Source organism: Mirounga angustirostris, unplaced genomic scaffold (assembly GCF_029215605.1).
Source record: "Mirounga angustirostris isolate CCGP_5_RB_7025 unplaced genomic scaffold, mMirAng1.0.hap1 SCAF_6, whole genome shotgun sequence".
Classification (NCBI taxonomy): domain Eukaryota; kingdom Metazoa; phylum Chordata; class Mammalia; order Carnivora; family Phocidae; genus Mirounga; species Mirounga angustirostris.
The window spans coordinates 99,211,985-99,234,314 of record NW_026991714.1 but is presented as its reverse complement, the minus strand read 5'-3'; the positions used below and the strand labels follow the sequence as shown (position 1 = coordinate 99,234,314).

The 22,330-nt window shown below is 49.6% G+C and overlaps 1 protein-coding gene across 8 annotated transcripts in view; it reads right to left on the bottom strand.

Moving 5' to 3' along the window:
* The window catches only part of TSPAN15 (tetraspanin 15), a 51,426-nt gene that overhangs the window by 15,493 nt on the left and 13,603 nt on the right, over positions 1 to 22,330 (bottom strand). For 6 of the 8 annotated variants that reach the window (XM_064594741.1, XM_064594740.1, XM_064594738.1 and 3 more), the window contains exons 2-3: positions 8,647 to 8,832; positions 7,331 to 7,405 (exon numbers count right to left, since the gene is read on the bottom strand). In XM_064594741.1, coding sequence (XP_064450811.1) covers positions 7,331 to 7,405; positions 8,647 to 8,832 — 261 coding nt within the window. Of the gene's footprint in view, positions 1 to 7,330; positions 7,406 to 8,646; positions 8,833 to 13,264; positions 13,393 to 22,330 lie in introns of all 8 variants that reach the window. The other 2 variants (XM_045877975.3, XM_045877974.3) reach the window with 1 other exon arrangement.

The following is a 22,330-nucleotide window of genomic DNA, read 5'->3' as shown; positions in this document are numbered from 1 at the left end:
CACCAATACCAGCCCGGTTCTCACAATGTGGAAGGGGTGCTCAGCCTAGAACGTCCTTCCTTCCCTTGCACGTGGGCCGAGCCCGCATCTCTGGGCTTCCCTCAGTGCCCCAGACTGTGGGGACGCGTCCTCTCGCCTCCAGTACTGAGACAGGCTCAGTCGAACAACCAAAGCCTGAAGAGAACCCAGGGAGCAAGAATAAAGGAGGAGAGAGGGCTACAAGGTTCTTTGGAACATTTGCCAGATGCTTCCACCAACCAGGCCTAAAGTCACAGGTTTGATCCGGGGTGGGGGCGGGGGAGAGGGAGAGGAGGTCCTGCTTCAGCTTCGCAGGGACTTGGGGCTCCAGTTGTCAGTCGCACACGTTGTCCACGGTGCGGCACAGCAGCTGGGAGAGAGTCTGGCCAGGTCTCAGTGCAGAATCTCCTCTACTTTGCTCCGGGTGGGCAGGATATATGTGTGTCCACGTGCTCCGTCAAGCAGGCCACGGTGTCATCTCCTTTCTCCCTGCCCCTGGCTTCAGGGGCATGTCCAGAACCGGCTAGTGCTGGTGTCGTGATAAAACAAACAGGCCGGATGCTGTTCTGTGGCCTGGTGTTGGGTATGACCAGCATCCTCTGATTAAGGCCAGGAAAGAGGCCACTCTTCACCTGCCTTGGCAGTGGAGGGAAGGTAGAGGCCAAGAGGCCTGGGCTGGGGGTACAGACATACAGCTACCTCCCGGCACCCTCTGGGTCTCCCGCTCGGCTCTGCCTGACTGGGGATACGTGGGCAGGTACTGCCCTCTTCCAACACCCCTGCACCCTCAAGAGAGGCCCCAGAACAAGCTGGAGTACTGGTAGGTCAAGGTGAGACCCAGACAGTTGTGGCGGTCACTAGGCTCTTCTCGCACAGGCTGGGGTCAGGACACTACATTTCTGATGCCCGGGCCCTTGGAGCTCTGTGCCCAGCTTCCCAGTGCACAGCTGCTAGACTCTGTACAACAGAGAAGCCACTTGAGTCTGACCGTCAGGTCGTGCCCGATAGTGGAAACCCCGCCCAGAGTCAGGGATGGAGAGTCTTGTCTTTATACCCAGGTGTTCTGTTGATGTCTTGTTGCCAGCGGTGGCCATGGCCTGTGCCCCTTCCCGAGAACCGGGCGTGAGGTCATTAGCCTAATTTGTTCTCATCTGGCACCACAAGTGGATTCTTAGATTTAACAGGTAGCCTGTGGAGCCAGACTGTTATAGTAGGGCTCAGAGAAATGTTTCTTCTCCTCTTGGTGAGGAGAAAGTAGAACTGGGGACTCACCTCCTCCTGCAGCTGACCTTCATTGCTCCCCACCTTTTCTCTCCACCTTACGCTGCCCCTTCCTGCTGCCGTCAACAGCCATCCTCAGCACTGGCCAGTCTCGTATTTTACATTAGAGTTAGAAGGGACATTATTTTTCTGTATATGGTATTTTCCCCCATGATTATAAGAAAGAGAAAATTTGGGAGCCAGGGAAAAAATATCAAGGAGAAAATAAGAATCACCCTAGCCCCACCTCTCAGAGGAATTAAGAGTTAATATGAGAATATTTCTATTTTTTTCCAGGTTTTTCAGGCCTATTTTTTTTTTCATGGTAGAGATCTTACTGCATTTATAGTTTTATATCTCATTTTTCATTTATTTTGAATTATGTATCACAGGCATATGAGAACATGGCTCATGATGAGCCTCCGAAGAGCCGAGAGCCCTGATGGTGAGGGTCCTTCCTGGGCTGCACACAGAGATCCTCCCCTGACAGGACCCTGTAAGGGGACTCCCCATCCAATCCTCAGGCTTTGGGGATAATGAGATAATGAGAAGCTCTCAGCCCTGATCTCAGCCCATGGCATCCTCAGCTGTGAGGACAAGAGAGCTCAGACCCCCAGCTGGACGAAGGAGCGGTTGGTATCATGACCACTACTGACCTACGGGGGACTGGGAAATGACAAATCAGCCCGCCTTTGTGAGAGCATGCTGGAAACCAGAACTGCTGCTCATTTAGGGGATTGTTTACTAAAACAATCGATGCTGCTGACCACAACCTGGACCTGAGCTCTAGCTAGGAAAGCACTAATCCAAAACCTCTGGAAAGCCACAGGCTGGCTGGGAGCCCAATGACTGCACAGAAACGCATCCCCATGGACAAATGGAACAAACACCTCTCCCCCCTCAGGCTGCGGAGACATGAACCAATACCCTGATCTTCCAGCTCAGAGAGGATGGCCTGAAAGACAGAAAAGGGGAAAAGGGAGGAGCAAGTAGTGACACTAGATTGAAAAGACAACTATGGGGCAAAGAAAAAGGGAAATAAAAGAATATTTTGAGACCAACGAAAATGGAAACACAACATACCAAACTTCGGGGATGCAGCAAAAGCAAAAGCAAAAAGCTTAGTTCTCAGAAGGAAGTTTATAGCAGTAAACATCTACCTTAAAAAAAAGAGAGAAAGACCTCAAATGAAAAATCTCACTTTACACCTCAAGAAAGCAGACAGAGAAGAGCGAACTAAGTCCAAAGTTAGTAGAGGGAAGGGAATAACAAAAATCTGAGAAGAAATAAATGAAGTAGAGACTAGAAAGACAATAGAAAATATCTACAAAATTAAGAGTAGATTTTTTTAAAAGATAAATAAAACTAACAACCTCTAGCTAGACTAGGAAAAAAAGAGACAATTCCAATAAATAAAAGCAGATATGAAAGAGGAGACATCACAACTGATAACACAGAAATACAAAGGATCATAAAAGACTACGATGAACAATTATCCACCACCAAACTGGGTAACCGGAAAGAAATGGATAAATTCCTAGAAACATACAACCTACTAAAGCTGAGTCATGACGAAATAGAAAATCTGAACAGACCAATAACAGGTCAGGAACTAATAAACTAGTAAAACTCTAGGACCAGATGGCTTCACTGATGAATTCTACCAAATACTTAAGGAGCAATTAATACTAATCTTTTTCAAATTCTTCCAAGATATTGAAGAGGAGGAAACGCTTCCAAAATCATTACGAGGCCAGCACTCCTCTGACACCAAAGCCAGATGAAGACACTACAGGAAAAGAAAATTATAGGCCAGTATCTCTGATGAACATAGCTGTAAAAATCCTCAACAAAAGACTAGCAAACCAAATTCAACAGCACATTAAAAGGATCATAGCCATGATTGAGTGGGATTTACCCCTGGGATGTAAGGATGGTTCAACAGCTGCAAATCAATCAGTGTGATACACCACAATAACAATGAAGGATAAAAATCATATGGTCATTTCCATAGATGCAGAAAAAGCATTTGACAAAATGTGATACCCTTTTCTGACAAAAATGCTCAACAAATCAGGTATGGAAAGAATGCACCTCAACATAACAAAGGCCAAACATAATAAACCTGCAGGTGACATCATACTCAATGGTGAAAAAGTGAAACCTTTCCTTTAAGAGCAGGAAGAGAAAAGTGTCCACTCTCATTACTTCTATTCAGCTGGTCCTGGAAGTCCTCAGCCAGAGCAAGGAACTTAGGCAAGAAAAAGAAATAAAAGTCATCCAAATCAGAAAGGAAGTAAAATTTTCTGTTTGTACACATGATCTTATATATAGAAATCTTAAAGACCCCAGGGGTGCCTGGGTGGTTCAGTCGGTTGAGCATCAGACCCTAATCTCAGCTCAGGTCTTGATCTCAGGGTCGTGAATTCAAGCCCCACGTCAGGCTCCATGCTGGGCATGGACCCTACTTTAAAAAAAAAAAAAAAAAAAAAGAAATCTTAAAGATTCCAGCAAAAATCTGTTAAAACCAATAAACAAATTCAGTAAAGTTGTAGAATACAAGAATCATCCTACAAAAATCAGTTGCATTTCTATACACTAACAATGAACTATTCAAAAAATAAATTAACAAACCCATTTACAATAGCATCAGATAGAATAAATTATTTAGGGATAAGTTTAACCAAAGAAGTGAAAGAGCTATATACTGAAAACCACAAAACACTGATGAAAGAAATTGAAGACAACACAAATAAAGGGAAAGATATCCCTTGTTCACGGACTGGAAGACTTAATATTACTGAACTATTCATACTACCCAAAGTGATCTACAGACTTAATGCAATACCTATCAAAATTCCAAAAGCATTTTTTTCACTGAAATAGAAAAAAAAGTCTTAAAATTTGTGTAGAAACACAAAATGACCCCAAAAAGCTAAAGCAATCTTGTGCACAAAAAGCAAAGCTGGAGGAATCATACTTTCTGATTTCAAACTATATTATAAAGCTACAGTTATCAAAACAGTATGGTACTGACCCAAAAAACCCACACATACAGATCAGCAGAATAGGATAGAGAGCCTAGAAATAAACCCAGTCATACCCACTAATTTTCTATAAAAATGCCAAAAATACACAATGGGAAAAGGATAATCTCTTAAATGGTGCTAGGAAAACTGGATATCCACATGCCCAAAGAAAAAATTGGACCATTATCTTACATCATACACAAAAATCAACTCAAAATGGATAAAAGACTTAAAGATAAGACCTGAAATTATAAAACTCTTAAAGCATAGGGGGAGAAATCCCAGACATTGGTCATGGCAATGATTTTTTGATCTGACACCAAAAGCACAGTTAACAAAGGCAAAAATCAACAAGTGGGACCACATCACACTAAAAAATTTCTTCACAGCAAAGGAAAGAAACAAAAAAAATGAAAAGGCAACCTACAGAATGAGAAAATATTTGTAAGCCATATATCTTTTAAGAAGTTAATATCCAAAATGTATAAGGAGACCTTATAACTGAATGACAACAGCAAATGATCTGATTAAAAATGGGCAGAGGAACTAAATAGATATTTTTCCAAAGGAGAAATCCAGATGGCCAACAGTTACATGAAAAGATGCTCAACATCACTCATCATCAGGGAGATGCAAATCAAAACCACAATGAGATATCACCTAATGCCTATTTGAATGGCTATTACCAAAAAGACAAGAGATAACAAATACTAGTGGGGAGAAAAGGAAACCTTTGTACGCGGTTGGTGGGGATATAAATTAGTACAACCAGTATGGAAAACACTATGAAAGTTCCTCCAAAATTTCAAAATAGAACTATACCATATGAACCAGTAATCCCGCTTGTGGGAATATATCCAAAGGATATGCTGTAGCATTATTCACCATAGCCAAGATATGGGAACAACCTAAGTGTCTATTGATAGATGAATGGATAAGGAAATATACTTATTTATTTAACATATTTATATATTTTTATTTTTATATTGTATATATATGCATTGCATACACACACAATGGAATATTATTTAGCCATAAACAAAGAAGGAAATCCTGCCATTTGTGACAACAAGGATGGACCTTGAGGGCATTATGCTGAGTGAAATAAGCCAGACAGAGAAAGACAAATACTGCAGGGTATCACTTGTATGTGGAACCTAAAAAAGAAAAAGGAAGTCAAACCCGTACAATCAGAGAGTAGAGTGGTGGCTACCAGGGGCTAGGGATAGGAAATAAGGAGATGCTGGCCAAGGGTACAAACTCACAGTTATACGGTGAATAAGTTCTGAGGATCTACTGTATGGCATTGTGACTCTAGCTAATAACACTGTATTGTGTACTTGAAATTTGCTGAGAATAGATCTGGAGCATTCTCACTAAAAGAAAAGTTCCTGTGTGAGGTGATGGATGTGTTATTTAACTTGATTGTGGTAATCATTTCACAATGTATATGTAAATCGAATCATCATATTGTACATGTGCATGTAAATATGTTGCCATTTTACTTGTCAATTACACCTCTATAAAGCTGGGGGGAAGGAAAAAAGAACTGAAACCGAAGAGCTGACTCTGTCTTGCTGTGTGCTGTGGGGAGGGCTTCCTAACCTCTCTGTGCCTCACTGGCTCCATTGATTTGATGGGAATCTCTCTACCCCTCTCCTGCAGTTCCTAAAATGGGAAGAAGACCCCTGGATTCCAGGGGTGTAGACAAGCCTAAGTTTAAGGGGCTCCTCTGCTCCCCTCGCCGGGCCGGGATCCAGCTGCACCCATGAGGAGTTTGGCAGGGGTCAAACACCAGGTCATTGGAGGGCTCTGTACACCCCTGTGTCTGGGATAGCGACGGCTGCCCTGGGCGCAACCTCTGACAAGAGAGAAAATGGGGCCACAGCCCTCAAGCACCTGCTCAGCAGCAGTGTCCGAGAGCACCAGGAACCGAGCTGTCTGGGTGGGGTGGGGTGGCGGCAGACCAAAGAGAACTTACTCAAACTCACTCTGCTCCCCAAGTCCCACCTCCAACACCAAAGCTGGGATGAAGGCAAAGGAATGACATTATGGGAGAAATGACAGAGCCTTGGGTTGGAAGTCAACCCCACACAGCCACTAGGTTCTTTGTGGGACCTTGGACAAGTCACTTCTCTTCTCCGGGTTTCGGGACAGAGGAGCTGATAGGTAACGAAGGTCCACTGGGGGCCATAACCACACCGGGTCCCTCACATGCATTCTGTCATCAAATCCTCACCCAAAACCCAGTGAGCTAGGATTCATAATCCGCTGGGAGCCTGAGGATCTGAGAGGCTAAATGACTTGCCCAAGGTCACACAGCCGGTATGAGGCGCACATAGCCTGCAATAGAAGGATTGGAGACTAGAAGCCCTGAGAACCTTGCCAGCTCAAAGGGGCCCTGATTCTGCCAACTCTTCCAGGGCCAAGATGTCATCCCCTCCTTCCTAGACAACAGCCTCCAACTGGCCCCTCCACAGCCCCCCTGACTCCCTACTGTCCATTCTCCACTCAACAGCGAGTAAACTAAATCAGATCACATCACTTTCCTGCAAAACTCTCCAAAGGCTTCCTACTACCTTTAGAAAAAATTCCGAGCCCCCAAACCATGGCCTATGAAAACCTACGAGATCTGCCCTGGTGGCCTGTCCAACTTTGCCTTCTGTCCCTCCCCATCACTCACCCACTTCAGCCCAGTGGCCTGCATGCTGGCCCACAGACCTGCCAAGCTCCTTTCTGCCTCAGTGGTTCCCTCTGCCTGGACCTCCGCTTCCCCTGCCCCTCACCTGGTAGGTTCCTTTTCATTCTTTCATCATTCCCTCATCCACCCCAGGCACTCACCTGTCACCTGTTCTGTGTTCTTGTTCTCTGGTCTACTTGTTCAGTGCCCATCTCCCCAGCAGAATGGACATTCCGCAGGAATTATCTACCCTGCTCTCCGCACACCCCTAGTTTATAGCCCAAGGCACACACAGTGGGTGCTCAGCATACACATGTGGCTGACACCTGCGTCAGAGGCCCACCTGGTTCCGGAAGATCAAGGCCACCACGCCACCGATGAGCTCAATTATGAGGCAAATCCCAAGGATGTACATAAACTGAAAAACAAAATTCAGAGATTCACCTAGAGGGGCAAGCGAAGCACCATTTGCTCTGAGGTCAAGTCTGCTGGAGCTCTTATTGGCTCCTGGGCCTTTTGCTCCTTCTTCCCTTGAGGACACAGGATGTGGACCGATATTCCCCGGGAAAACCCATCTCTGGAGCCAATCAGTGGTCAGGAAGGGTGACTCAGCTGTCCAGGCCAGATCGCTATTGAGGTTCGTCTCAGGGGAACTCAGCAGAGTCTGGGTGGAAAAACACCCCCTCCCATCACAGCCCCGCCACAAGGACAGCTGGTCCCCACTGCAGCTGACCCAGAGGCAGGCCTGGCCTAATGGGTAGGCTAGGGTAGCACCTCCAGCTCTGCCCGCAGAGCCCCTCCGAAGCGCTTCCCAGACCCCCCAGAGTGGATGATGTGATGTCTGAGGCTTGAAGGATATATACCCCTGCCCCTGTCCCTTATCACAGGGCAGCCATTGTCCAAACTGATGCCAGCAACTTCCAGCCTCAGCCAGCACCAATACCCTGCTTGTAAGGGCTTTTAGGAGCTTCCCACCTGAGGGGTGACGTGAGGTCAAACACACATGTGGGTGCAGAGTGAATCTGCCAACCCAGCCCCCCACCCAGCTTTGGGGAGCCATTCCTTACTTCACAGAAAGTAAGGGTGGGGTTGACCCCAGGGCAGGCACTTGGCCCAAGCAGGCCCATTGGAGTCCTGGGACTTGGGCCAGAGGTTACCAGGAGAGATTCCCCGAATCCGGAGCTATAAAGACCATTAGCCTGAGGCTGCTGGTGACTATTGCAAAGAGAGCATGAGGCCTGGGAGGCGGCAAAAGAGAGCGCGCCCAAGGGCACCATCATCTACACCCCTGGTCCCAGTGTGGGTTTGCTGATGATGTGAGCCAATGACTCACCACCAACGTTTTTGGGGTTTACTTGCTCTCATTCCAGTGTGGTTTCTCCCACTTGCAATTGAGAGGCCAGACCAATGCAAGGTTTAAATAAGAAGAATAGGATTCAAATCAGTCTTGACATGCAAAAGTGGAAGTGGATTGGTCTCTCTTGGGCCGAGGTAAACAGGTAGGCTGATCCATGAAACCCTCTAGAAAGTCTGGTTCGAGGCAAGGACTGAAAAAAAATGGGCTGCCCAAGGACCCCGGGGCAATCTCCGCAGCTCTCCGGGGTGCTCTAAGGACCGCCCCCCTGACCACCAGCTCAGGGGTACATGGGGCCCACTCACAGCTTGGAGAAGGCACAGGTTGTCACGGAGGGAAGCCAGCACGCCAATGAAGGAGACAATGAACATGATGACACCCAGGAGGATGAGGATGATGGCCGGGGCCAGAAAGGCACTTTCAAGGGTCTTATATTTCTGTCGTTCCACCTCTGCATAGATTCCCACCGACAGGACCAAGGCTCCAATCAGCTGCAGCAAGAAAGCAGGGAGTGAGAGAGAAGAAAGACTGGCAGTCACTTGATTATCCTACAAAGAGTTCGTCTGGGGGCTACGGTGCCTGTCACCGGGGGGCTCACCCCAGATGACCGTACATGAGGGAACCTGCTATGGGCTGAATTGTGCTCCCCCAAAGTTCAGACGCTGCACTCCTAACACCCCCCCTCCCCGCTTAGTACCTCAGAATGTGACTATATTTGGAGATAGAGCCTTCAAAGCAGTAATGAAGTTAAAAATGCGGTCATATAATCCGGGAAAACCCATCTCTGGAGCCAATCCAATAGGACTGGTGTCCTTATAAGAAGAAGATATTAGGCCACAGACACACACAGAGGGGAGAGCATGTGAGGACACAGGGAGAAGGAGGCCATCTGCACACCAAGGAGAGAGGCCTCAGGAGAAACCAACGCTGCCAGACCTTGATCTTGGCCTCCTAGCCTCCGGAGCTGTGAGGAAATAAATTTCTGTGGCTGAAGCTACACGGGCTGTGGCACTTTGTTAGGGCAGCCCGAGCAAACTGGCACAGAACCCCTTTAGAGGAAAGTACCGGCGAGCCTGGGGCCCTGTGATGCCTCATACACAGGCTGGTCACCCCGGGGACATTTCCGAGCTGCTAAACGCAGCACCCTGAATGTGGAATATATAGGCAGGAGGACCATCGGGAAGGTGGAAGGGTAGCGTAGGAGGAATTTTGAGGGGATTTTTAAGTCAAATCCCTTGTTAATCAACTTTCCCAGCAGTGGAAAGATGACTGAGTCCCACTTTGTCAGGAAAAACCAGGTCACAAAGCCCTTGGAGGGCCCCTCTTGTCTCTCCGCCTCAAAGTCTCGTACTAAATTTTCAGGGAGTTTTATCAGCTGACACCATTACCAAGCCTCAGACGAGTCTGGGGCTACACTGCCGCCCTGGGATCCCACTGCAGTGTCCTGACTGGCCCCCTTCGGCCCATTCTCCACATCAGAGTGACCAGGCAAACCCAAATCAGAGCAGGCTGGTTCTCTGTGTGCCAAGAATGAAAGCCACAACCCTAACCACAGATGACAGGCCCACACAACCTGTCTGAGCTCACCTCTCACTTCCTTCCCTCCCTCACTCGACTTTCGCAGCACTGGGCTCTTACTGCTGGCGGAACACACTCAGGGCGCCACCCCAGGGCCTTTGCACAGGCTGTTCCCACTGCTTAAAATGCTCTTCTTCCTGACATCCACATGGCTCACCCCTTCATCTCCCTTTTGTCTTTTGCTCAGTTGTCAGCTGCCTTATGAGGCCTTCCCGGGACCATCTTATTTAAAAGTAGAAAATCCTTCCCCCTGAAACTCCCGATCACATTTCCCATTTCATTTTTCTCCTCTGCCCTGACCAGTATTTAACAAGCAGCTTTCTTCTTTTACTTTGTAATTGTTTGTCTTCCCCCAAGAGACTCTAAGCTCCATGTCAGGAGGGATTTTCCAACTGTTTGGGGCATCCCCAGCACCATGACAGTTCCTGACATTTAGGAAGTACAGTCGGTGCTTACAATCAATGTGTACTGAATGGATGCGTGCCGGACTTCCCTTGGGCTTGAGTCTGACGCTGTGTACCCCGTCTCCTGCTTGTCCAAGGATTCTGAGTTTCCGGGCCACACCTTCCTGAGGGCAAGGACACATTGCCAGATATGGTGGAGAAGGTGGCGTGGGACAGTAACGAGAGCCACGGCACAGCCAGCTAAGGTCCGAGGAAAGGAAGTGAGGAGTAATACCAACAGGATGTTGGTGAGATACCCTAGAGTCAACAGCCAGAAAACAAAGGAGTCCACCTCTCCAGTTCCTCACTGGCCTTAAATTGGCTCTAATGTGCCCCCAAAATAGATCCCCTTGACTTCCTTCTGAAGAGTACTAAGACCGCCCTGGGTAAAGGGAAGTGCCTGCTTTCTCCAAAGCTTTGACAAGTGGCCAGGATGCCAAAAGCCAAACAGAATGAGCTTACTTAGAAACATGGGATAACAGAGGATGGCCAGGAAGCTGTCGCCCCGGGACAAGTTGACCATATCAGGAAAACCATGCATGAAATGATGTCATCAAAAGTACCCACTTGGATGAATGTTTAAATTTATAAGGCAGAACACACACACACATACACACACACACACACAACTTTCTACAAGACAATGATGATCCCAGGAAGTAAAATCTACCTTTGACAGAGCAAGATCAGCCAGAGGCTATCTGGTCAGTTCATGCTCCAAAACCCAGAACAAGGTGAGATCATTGTTCAAGGCTGGCCTAAGCCCTGTGGGTCCTCTAGAACAAGAGCAAGCAGCTGTAAAAAAAAGCCCCATCTCCCCCTTCTGAATTACCAGACTTCTAAGGAATCACTCGCTCAACCCTAACCCTGAACCAGACGCTGAGCCCAGAGATCCCTCCACCCCAGAGCTGAAGATCATGGTTAAAAAAGACCCCATACGGACAGACAGACAGACAGACGTAAGCCTTGAGAGCCCAGGCAGGGACTGAATTAAATATGCAAGGACACAGCGTAGGTGCAGGTGACAGAGGTGGGGTTTTATCCTCTGTCTGGATGAAAAATGTCATTCTTATGCTGTCACTGACCTAACAAGACTTAATATTTTCAGAATTGATTCCTTATACTTCTGAGAATTTTGTGTTTCCTGTTTTAAAGAAAAAAAAAGTCTTCCGGACAGGAGGGCCTGGGGCCCTAACATCTCTGGGCTCCCAGCCTGTGCCCCTGCCTGAGGCCATGCTTCTGGGCTAAGGTAGCCTGCTTTGGAAACCATCTCCAAAACACCAGAGTAGAACTGACCCCAGCCCTCTCCATAAAGGCATAAAGTGGCTTCTTCTATTTTTACAAGCTCCCTAGAGCCTCGGACCCACTCCAGGATGGCCTTGCCCGCAGGAAACAACACTTCCTTTGATTGCTCTCCCTCCTGGTGCAAAGCATCGCCTTCTCCTTGCTGGTCAGCCCTGCAACCTTCCCAGACCACTAAAGCCATAGGAAAAGTTCCAGTGGCGAACACAAACCCAAGCATCCCGACTCCTCCCGCACTGTGTAAACTGAGCCATCACACACCTGCTTCCCTGGTCCAGCCAGACAAGCCCCGAGGAGGCTCCCACAAAGCACAGGCTGCTTGGGCTCCTCACTCAAGTGCTCAAGGGGCCGTGGGCATGGGGAGAGGCAGCCGTATCCTTCCAGGAACGTTGAGATTTCCAATGATATTTACATCTCTGATGACATCAGTTTATGTTCACATTTGAGTATAAAATTAACTGTCAGGGAGAGCATGCAATCCCATCCAGAACTCTCGGCTAATTATAGCCTTTCTACAAGGCTGCGGGCGACCACTCCAGCCCCAGCCAGAAGCAAATGGCCCATCTGTCATGCAACTTCAGCTAGACAGGGCTGGTGATGGGGGGCGGCGGGTGGGGCACACGGCCATGCCCATCTGGGACCAAACAGGGGATGTCGCTGGCAGTCCCCAGACCAGGCCCAAAGCCCCAGGCTTTGCAAGCCCTGTGGTGTCTTGAACAGGCTGATCAGAAACCCTGTGGCCCAGCATAAACTGGCCCGAAGAATCCTGCGGAGCCCTGCAGCTTGGAACCAGCTTCCTCCTCCGCAGGGAGAGGCCCAGCTTCACACGGATGCTGGAAGCAGGAGGCCCTGGGAGGCTTTCCGGCACCTGTGTCTCCTCCTTGGGGAAGCATCTGGTCACCCACCTGCTGGCTCATCCCCAGCTGGGGCAAGTCTCACAGCAGACCTGCGAGACCCATTTTCACCCTAAAAGGCACATACAAGGTACCTATTATGTTCCAGGCCTGGAGCTCACAGGAGTCACAAGACTAGATAGGGGTAAGACAGGGGTCAGAGAGGCTGGAAATGACCTCTACAGTCCGATGGATGGAATTCAGTGGGTCTTTGAACTGGGGATGGAGAAAAAAGTCATATCTTTACTTTTGCTAACCTCTAGCTGAAATGTTTCTGGCACAAAAAAGGTGATGATTTCCTGGTCTGTGGGAAGCAAGCTGTAGTTCCTACCACGGAGAGGTGCAGGGGAGCTGGGGATTCGAACAAAAGTGAGGGGGAGATAGGCAATGTGAGGAAATCAGGGTGGGCTTCCTGGAGATGTCAGTGTTTCCTGGAAGGTCCCAAGAACTGCTTCATTCTGGAACTACTTCATAAGGCACTCGAGGCTCCAGAGTTCTCTGCTGGGCCCCAACAAAGCACTTTCCTGAGTTTCTAGCTTCGAAAGGAGGTAGGGAGTAGCTAAACTCTAAGGCCCTAGAGAGATTCTAAATAAGAGGGGGTTGGCAGGGCCCCTACATCTGGACCTCACGTCCGTCAGCTCTTCTGCCCCAGGCCAATCCTGCCTGTGCCTGGGCAGACAGCCAGCTCCTCCTCAGCATGTTCATACCAGCTTGTCTCCTGCGCAGAAGGAACAGCAGAGGTGAGACAAGAGATGCGGGCTGGCATTCTGGGCCTCCGTTATCAGCTCAGTGCTCCCGGCCATGTCCCGTCTCCTCTTTGGGCCTCATTTGTCACCTGTAAAATAATAAAGCCCGCTGCCATTTACAGAGTGATGATGCTGCACAGCAGCCTGCAAACGCTAGACCTGCATCACCTCCCTTAGTCTTCGCACCCCCTCACATGCCCAAGAAAGGACCAGTCTCACGTTCCTGACCAGGCCCTTAGCCGAACCAAGTGATGCAAAACGTAGGGGAGGCAGTCGGGATTCCCCACTGAAGCCTGTCTGTCTGACCTGCTGCTGAGGCTTCCAGACAGGCCTTTCGAGAAGACCTGGGGAGAACTGGGTCCAAAATGTCCTGGCAAAATACAAAGGTACCCCGAGCAGAGCAGTGCTGCCCAGAGCAGGTCCTATGACGACACCAACGTCCGGTCTGGTGGCCACTTGCCACGTGCAGCTAGTCAGCTCTTGAAATGTGACTCGTGTGCCCAAGGAACTACATTTTTTATTTTATTTCACTGTGATTAATTTAAACGTGACCACAGGTAGCCAGGGGGCCACCGTGTTGGACAGCACAGCTCTAGAGGTGTCCCCCATTGGATGCTGTCCCTCACCGCTCTCCACAATGCTCCTTTCTAAAGTCACAGCAACCACCCTTATTTAGAAATCATGGGCCCTAATCATCCAGCCACTAGCTAGCAAGGGTCCCATTCATCTTCACTGACCTCATTCGGCAGAAAACAGTCTCTTCTCCCAGTTGCCCCAAGAAAGCTCACTTCGTGTTGTCCCCTGCCTCTTACCCCCAAGGAAAGCAGGTCAGGCCAGATCCAGAAGGCCCTGGCAGTGCCCCCAACCCAGACTGATAGAGGGTCCATTCTGTCTCCTCCAGAAGAGTGCCAGACCCAGCTCCAGGACCACGGGGCAGTTCCACGCTCTCGGGTCCTGGAGCCCAGTGCTGCCACCCTGCCCCAGCCCTGCCACAGGTAGCCCGTGCTTCCGGAATGGGGCTCCTCCCAACCCCAAATCAAAGCCAGCCCCTTGGGAAAGCAGCAGCTGCCGGCAAAGGAGCCAGTTTCTGGCTTTTGTCACTGATACTTTGCTGTCAGCTCTGCCTTGACTCTGGACAGGACTTCTTTGTTTTAACAAAATATAGACATCAAGGGCAGAGGACCTGGTTAATTGCAGACCTTGGTCCATGACACTCTCTGACACAGCCTGCTTTCACTTATAATATAATAAGCACCGTTGACTATAATATAATAAGACCACTCCCGCTGATCTGGCGTGACCCCACTGTCACACATTAAGGTCCCACATATGCTTAGGTCTGTTTATGGCTCCTGATCCATTCCCTCGGTCAATCTGGCTATCCCCAAACAAACGTCCCATTCATAGCAACTGCAGCTTTATAACACATCTGGGCATCTGGAAGGCCAAGTCCCTTCCTGTCTTCTTTCGAAGTGGCTAGATATCCTTGGACCTAGATTCTTCCGTACACATTTTAGAGTCACCTAATCAAATTCCAAGAAAAAACCTGCTAAGGTTTGACTGGATCACTCTGAATCTATAGATCCCTTTAGGGAGGATTAACATCTTTATCAGAGCTTCCTGCCCGTGAGCATGCTTTATTCCTTCTTTGTGTCTTCTTTATTATGACTTCTCTAGGAAGGGTGCTCTCCATCCCCTTCGAGCTTTTTGGGCAGAAGTGGGGAAAGGCCTCTGGAAGGCTGGAGAGCCCACCAGCTAGGTCCAGGGGTGGAAAACATGGCCTTTGGAAAACAAACCTCTAGGAAACAAGGTGGGTACACCAGTCTGTTTTGCTTCCCCTCCTACAGTTAGAGAAGCTTGATTTCAAAGACTCCTACGCACACACACACACACCACACATTCCAGGCTATGAAAGAGCTGAGCTGGGAGGTTTGGCAGCCCCAGCTATTTGACCCAGCCAGGGCAGAGAGTGGGATTTCTCATCAAGAACACCCCCCACACACACAAGTACCAAGCACAGTAAGAGCTGACCCAGCTGGGACTCTCCTGAGGAAAAGTTTGGGGGCAGACAGGTGGGAAGTGGTAAAATAGACAACCGATAAAGCTATTCTGAGACAAGAGGTGGAATTACTTCCTCCTGGGAAATCAGAGAAGGCCCATTGGATCCGAGCCTTGAAGGATGCAAGGCAGTTTGACTTCCCACCACTTTCTCTTCCACGAGTGTCGGGACCACTGGCCCAGTGTACCTGTTGGAAGAGTGAATCTGAGAAATGATCTTGCTTCAGATGCCCATAAGCAAAAGAGAAACTCAGGTGATCGCATTCCAGAACAGAGCGTTCCAAGGCCTACAGATCAGAGTGACTTGTGGTTCATCTGAAAACCAGGGAAAGAGCCAAGGGAAAAAGGAGAGTCAAGAGCAAATCACCTCCACCCAACACACTCCTCTCCCCGGTTTTCTTTTCCCTCCCTCTCCAGGCCTCTCTCTCCCCCTACCCCTTCACTGTGTCGGAACCAAGAGAGTCAGAAGCTGCCTCCCAGGGCTGTGTTCCCATGACATCTGGGTGATTATCTTCACAGATCTCGGGCCCAGGTGGGCCCTGGCCAGGCGGGCTCATTAACAGAGGCCCATCAGCACAAGAAGCCACGTGGGTGGGTGGGCCTGGCAGTGGGGGGACAGTGGACAGGTGGGCCTGGCAGTGGGGACAGGAAGTCCCCCAGCTCTGGTCACTGCAGGCAGTGCCCTAGGCCTAGGGATGGAGCTCTAGCTGAGAGGTGAGGAATGGGGAATAGAAACTGGGATCTGGGTTTGGGGCCCCTCAGGAAGAAGAGCTCTGCAGTGTGGGGCTGGGGGTGTTTCCTGCTGGTTGTGATAAACCACCACTGCTTACCCCCTCCCTCTGGCCCGGGGTGCCGTTCACCACGGCACACAGCATCCAGTGAGTGAAGGCTCTCCCGCTCAGGGCTGTGGGTTGCTGCCAGGAGCGGGGAAGGTGGCCCAGGCCTCTCCACCTCTCAGACCTTTTAAAAGGAGACACGGGCTCACAGAGTGACAAGGGGGCTTTGTCCTAGACAACGGCTTCCAGTTCAGGTCCCAGCAGCCTTTTAGAGCATGCATGTATCCACCAGGTACTGGGCCAGACATCCCCGATTCTTCTACTGGCCTGGGGCTTTTCCCAGAAACCACCCAAAGTGAAGGCAAGAACTTCAGGGACAGGGTTGGTGGGTAGGCGGGGGCCTCCTGTGGTCTCACTTCTCCCTGACCCTCCGGGCTGCTGAAAGAAGTCCCCGTAAAGGAGGCAACTGCCGGGGCGCCTGGGTGGCTCAGTTGGTTAAGTGGCTGCCTTCAGCTCAGGTCATGATCCCAGAGTCCTGGGATCGAGCCCCGCATCTGGCTCCCTGCTCAGTGGGGATCCTGCTTCTCCCTCTCCCTCTCCCACTCCCCCTGCTTGTGCACTCTCTCTAATAAATAAATAAAATCTTAAAAAAAAAAAAAAAAAAGAAAAGGAGGCAGCTGCCTGAACAGGAGTGGGCCGGGCAGGGAAGGGCAGCGGGAGGGGAAGGAAGAGAGGAAGGACACTCCAGCCTGGGTTCAGAGGGTGCTGAGGCCCCATGGCCAGGAGACCCCTTGCCAAGGGTCACCCGGCTGAGTAGGCCATATATAAATTAAGGGTTGTCTCTACACTAAGTGTTTCATGTTTCTTATTTTTAACGTTAGATGTAGTTTTTTATCTAAGAAAAAAATGAGGGGCGCCTGGGTGGCTCAGTCGGTTACGTGGCTGCCTTCGGCTCAGGTCATGATCCCGGGGTCCTGGGATCGAGCCCCGCATTGGGCTCCCTGCTCCGTGGGAAGCCTGCTTCCCCCTCTCCCACTCCCTCTGCTTGTGTTCCCTCTCTCGCTGTCTCTCTCTCTGTCAGGTAAATAAACAAAATCTTTAAAAAAAAAAAAAGAAAAAAATGAATCAAATTGCTTTTTCTATAAATGTGGCCCTTGCCTCATCCTTTCCCCCTTTGTCCCTGAACTAGAGTTGGAAGGGAGAGGGGGCAGCCAGACCACAAGGGTCAGTGCCTGGCGTGTGCGGGGCCTCACAGAACATAAGCTGCCTCCACTCCCAGGGTTCATGACTCCAAAGAGGTCAGAGGACAAAGGGGAAAAGGAGCAGTACCACACATTGGAAGGAGCGTTGGAGGCGAGGGGAGACTTTAGTCCCAGTCTGTCACTAGCTCCCATGTGACCTTGGGCAAGCCCCTTCCCCTCTCTGGGCCTCAGTTTCCCTGCTCCAAAAGGGAGGGTGTTGGCTACAAGCCCCCAAATCCCTTCACTGCTCCAGAAGTCCATGGAAACTCATACGAGGACAGCCTCACCCAGAATCCCGGCCATCAGCAGACGGAGGGTGGCCCAAAGACGCCTCTCCTGGGATCCCCCTGCTTTCCTACCTGCTCCAGAATGTCACGCTTCAGCATGAGAAAAAACCCTACAGGGGACGGAGGTGCCCTTCCCACCCCAGCCTCCACCAACATGCACACCCCCAGCATTGTCTCCTACAGCAGCAGTGGGTAGGACGCCAACTGTTTTTTTTGGAAATACTAAAGGTGTAAGGGGCTAATACCCATCCGCCAAAACTCAGCTCAAAGCCCTCCTCCCCTGGGAAGCCTTTCTGGATCACCCCAGCTATAGGGATCTCTCTCCACTTCTGATCACCTCTGAAATCAACAATGGGAAGCCCTCACCAGTAGGATATTCATTGTATTAATTATGCCTGTTGAGCAAATAATGCCAGGTGTTTATTACTGACCGCGGGCAGGGCGTGACGGCAGGACCCAGCAACACACATCCCATCTTTGACCTCAACAACTTCAAAGACTGCAAATGTGTCACTTCCACAAGTTCACAGGACATTGGGTGGCTTAGGTCCCAGACCACACTCTCCCCACAGCAGCTACATGAAAAGTGCTCAGGGCCCGAGCTGGTCCACAGTGGCCTGCTGAACCACATTGTCCCTGAAGCAGGATGCCATGCAAAAGTTTCTGGTGTTCAAGAAATGTGATTCCTCCTTCCCCAGTAGAGATACAGTACAGTTCTAACACGGACATCTTCAAATTAGAGGCCAGAAACCATTTCCCCTTTTAGAGGCACTTTGCTCCAAAGATAATTTGGGGAAAGGGGAGTCCTTGTTGTGAATTCCAAGGCAGCATTCACTGATTCAACATACATTTATTAAATCCCTATTATGTACCAGGCACTGGGCATAAAAAGATAAGATTTAGTTCCTGCCCTCAAGGAACTCGATCTGGTAAGACACACCAGCACGCCAGCAAATGCAGGAGAGTTAGGGAAACACTGGGGCAGAGTGTGCAGAGGGGCCAGAGAGGAGGAGATGCTAAATCACAGGAAAGACCGGTGAAATCTGAGAAGGCTTCCTGGAGAAGGTGATGCTTGAACGGAGTCCATTTAATGCATGGGATAGACAAGCAAAGATTTCTGAAGTGGCGAGCAGTTTGGGAAGCCCAGGAAGGTGCTAGGGGGACAGCAGGTTTGCACAGCTGGAGCCAAGCACACCTCCAGGTGACTGGAGGAGGAAGGAGGCCAGGCAGGCTCACAGAGGCCAGGCCCCCAAGGCCAGGCCTCTCAGGTTAAACCAAAACGTTCATTCATTCAACATCTCTTTACTCAGGGGACTTTTAAGCCAGTGGTTCTCAGAGTTTTTTATCTCAGGACTCCTTTTTACTCTTAAAACATTTGGAGGACCCTAGAGCTTTTGTTTTTATGGATATCTATTAATTATTGACTACATAAGAAATTAAAACAGACATATTCTAAACATTTATTAACTCATTTAGAAATAGTAATAGATTTACATGTTAACATAAATAGCATACTTTTTATAAAATATTTTCCGAAAAAAAAAAAATGGAGTGAAAAGAGTGGTGTGAGTTTTATATTTTTTAAAAAGATTTTTTTATTTGAGAGAGAGAACGCACACGAGCAGGACTTGGGGGGAGAGGGAGAGGGAGAAGCAGACTCCCAGCCGAGCAGGGAACCCGATGCAGGGCTTGTTCCCAGGACCCTGAGATCATGACCTGAGCCAAAGGCAGATGCTTAACAGGCTGAGCCAGCCAGGCGCCCCCGAACTTTACATTTTTGCAAACACCGTGTGGCTGATAGGAAGATGGCCGCAGTCTCCTAGCTGCTGCTCGCTCGGTCTACAGCCATAATCAGCCCCCCACCCAGTGCCCTGGAATACCCCCACTGAACACGCCCGAGGATGACAGTGCGGAAGGCAAGCAACATCTCAGTATCACTATAAAAAGGGTCCTCCAAATGGTTTTGACTTCAGGGACCCCTTGAAAGGGGCCCCCCCAGGGACGGCTGGAGCAGACCCTGAGAGCAGCTGTTTGGGGAACAAGAGGCGGGGGGGACACAGCTATAGCAGCGAACCAAACACACAAGTCCCGTCTTTGGGGGAGTTCACATTCTAGCTGGGGACAGACAAATAAGAAAAACACAGTATGTCATGGTTATAAGTGCTAGGAAGGAAATAAACAGGAAAGGAGGCTGAGGAGGCTGGAGGAGGAGACTGTCATTTTAAATGGCTTAGTCAGGGAAACTGACATTTGAGCAAAGACTTGAAGTAGCGGAGGGCTCTCTAATATCCATGCGACGTATGGACGAATGTTCAAGAGCTACCAAGACCTTGGAATGCACTCCTGTGCTCACAGAAGAGCATCTATGGGGTGACAGAGGGGGACTGTGTAGGAGATGAGGTCAGAGGGCATGGGCGGGGGTGGGGAGGGCAAAGCAGGTCAGGTCGAGCCTGGGAAGCCACTGACAGGACTCGGGCTTTTGCTCAGTGTGTGGGAGGCATGCAGGTTTACAGAGGAACCTCTGACCGACCTTGATTTTCAAAAGTTACTGGGACTGACTGCTGTGCTGAGAACAGACTGGAGGTGGGGGTTGGAGGCGCAGAGGGAAAGCAGTCAGGAATCTCCTGCGGTCACCCTGATGCCAGGTGGCAGCAGCCTAGACCATGGGGGGGCATGGAGAGGGGGCGAGAAGCAAGCAGACCTGAGATATATTTTGATGTTGCAATAGGGAAATAGCTGAAATAATTTAAGCAGGGAGTCACACGCTCAGATTTGCTTTCAAAAGTTCTTTGTGGGGCGCCTGGGTGGCTTAGTCGGTGAAGCATCTGCCTTCGGATCAGGTCATGATCCCGGGGTCCTGGGATGGAGCCCCGCGTCGGGCTCCCTGTTCAGCGGGGAACCTGCTTCTCCCTCTGCCCCTCCCCCCCGCTCATGCTCTCTCGCTCTCACTCTCTCTCAAATAAATAAAATCTTAAAAAAAAAAAAAGTCCTTTCATCAAAGAGAATATTCATATAGCCCCGAAGAGTCATCCCACAGCTTATTTGTCATCAAGGGGACATGCATGTTGACAATGGAGGGGGCTGGCGGGCTGGCTTGGCATGGCCAGCAGCGGGGTGGCCGGACATCAGACGCCTCCAAATCAACATAGTATCCCGGACCTCCCGCCACAGCCCCCGTGCAGCGCTTGTACCGGAAATGTGTGGCCTGAGCCCAGTGACGAGGAAACCGAGACGCGAATCCAGAGCGCAGGCGTCTGCAGGTCACTGGCCCGGAGCTGTCAAAGGAATCACAGGCAGTGCGGATGGACTAGACTGGGGCATTCCAGAGACGCGTCTCGGCCAAGCCAGTGTGTGAACCTCGAGTGCATCCTGGTTGAGTAAAAGATCCACCCCAAAGGACATCTGGGGAACAACTGGATAGGAACTGCATAGGAGATGAGGTTTTATTTTATGGAGTTTTTTTTTATTCAGATGGACAATGGTAGCGCGTGGGAGAATGCCTTTTTTGGAAAGCTGAACGCTGGAGTATCTAAGGGTGAGGTCACAGTGCCTGCAGCTTTCTTTCGGCTCGATTGCAAAGAAGTGTTGTATTGAGAGAGAGAGAAAGAAAGTGAGAGAGAGAAAGATCAGAGAGAGAGAGATGTTAAGACGAGATGTTAACAACTGTTAACCAAAAGCATGCAGGCATTCTTTAAACTCTTCTTTCAACTTTTCTGTGGGTTTAAAAAAAAATTTTTTTTTCAAGCTCATTTCCCCTCTGACAACTTGATTTTGGAACTACTGATTTGAGGCTTCTCCGGTAACCAGGTTTCTCCAGCTTGCAAGAGAGAAAGGGCCTCTCCTGCCCCACCCCAACCCTCCAGAACCAGGGAACCCAAGACTTCGTCCCACATATCCGTGGGCACACAGACGTCCCGAAAACCTGCTCGTACACACTGGCTATTTGCAGAGCATCCATGATCTAGCAACACCAGGCCATGTGGGCAGCCAGCCCTGGCTTGTGCAGCTCCCTTGAGCACCTGGCACAGGGGCTGGCACAGGGCCCGGCATGTGCCACTGGGGATTCGGGGTGGACACTCAGGGAGTCCTCAGTCTGGCTTCCAACCGGACAAGGGCTCATGCAGGCCCCCTCCACCCCTGCATCACAGCAATATCCAGGTCCAGCAAGCCTTCCCCTATCCACTTGCTGATTTTCCCTAAGCAACGAGAGCACAAGGCCCCAGCAGATCCTGGTGGATCAGGCAAAGGCAGACAGGTGACACACAATCGTCCTCCCAGGCCTTCAGAACATATAACATTCAGGGACTCAGAGGTATTTCCACTCACGTTTCAGATGCACTTTTTTGTCAAAATGAGATTCAATGCAATGCAGGAACTGTGATGCTAGATCCTGATTTGTTGTTTTTAATGCACTGTGAGAAATATTTTAGGGACGACTGGAGAAATTTTAATATGGACGTTGTATTTCCCTAGGCATGATAATGGTAGTTATAGCCAAGAATGTTCTTTTTTTTTTTCTCTCTCTTTTTTAGAAGATGCATCCTGGGATATTTGGAGTGAACTGTCATCATGTCTGCAACTTACTTTGACCTGGCCAAATGTTTCAATTCTGGCTGATGGGCATCTGAGTGTTCCTTTTGTCATTCCTTCACCTTCTCTCTCTGT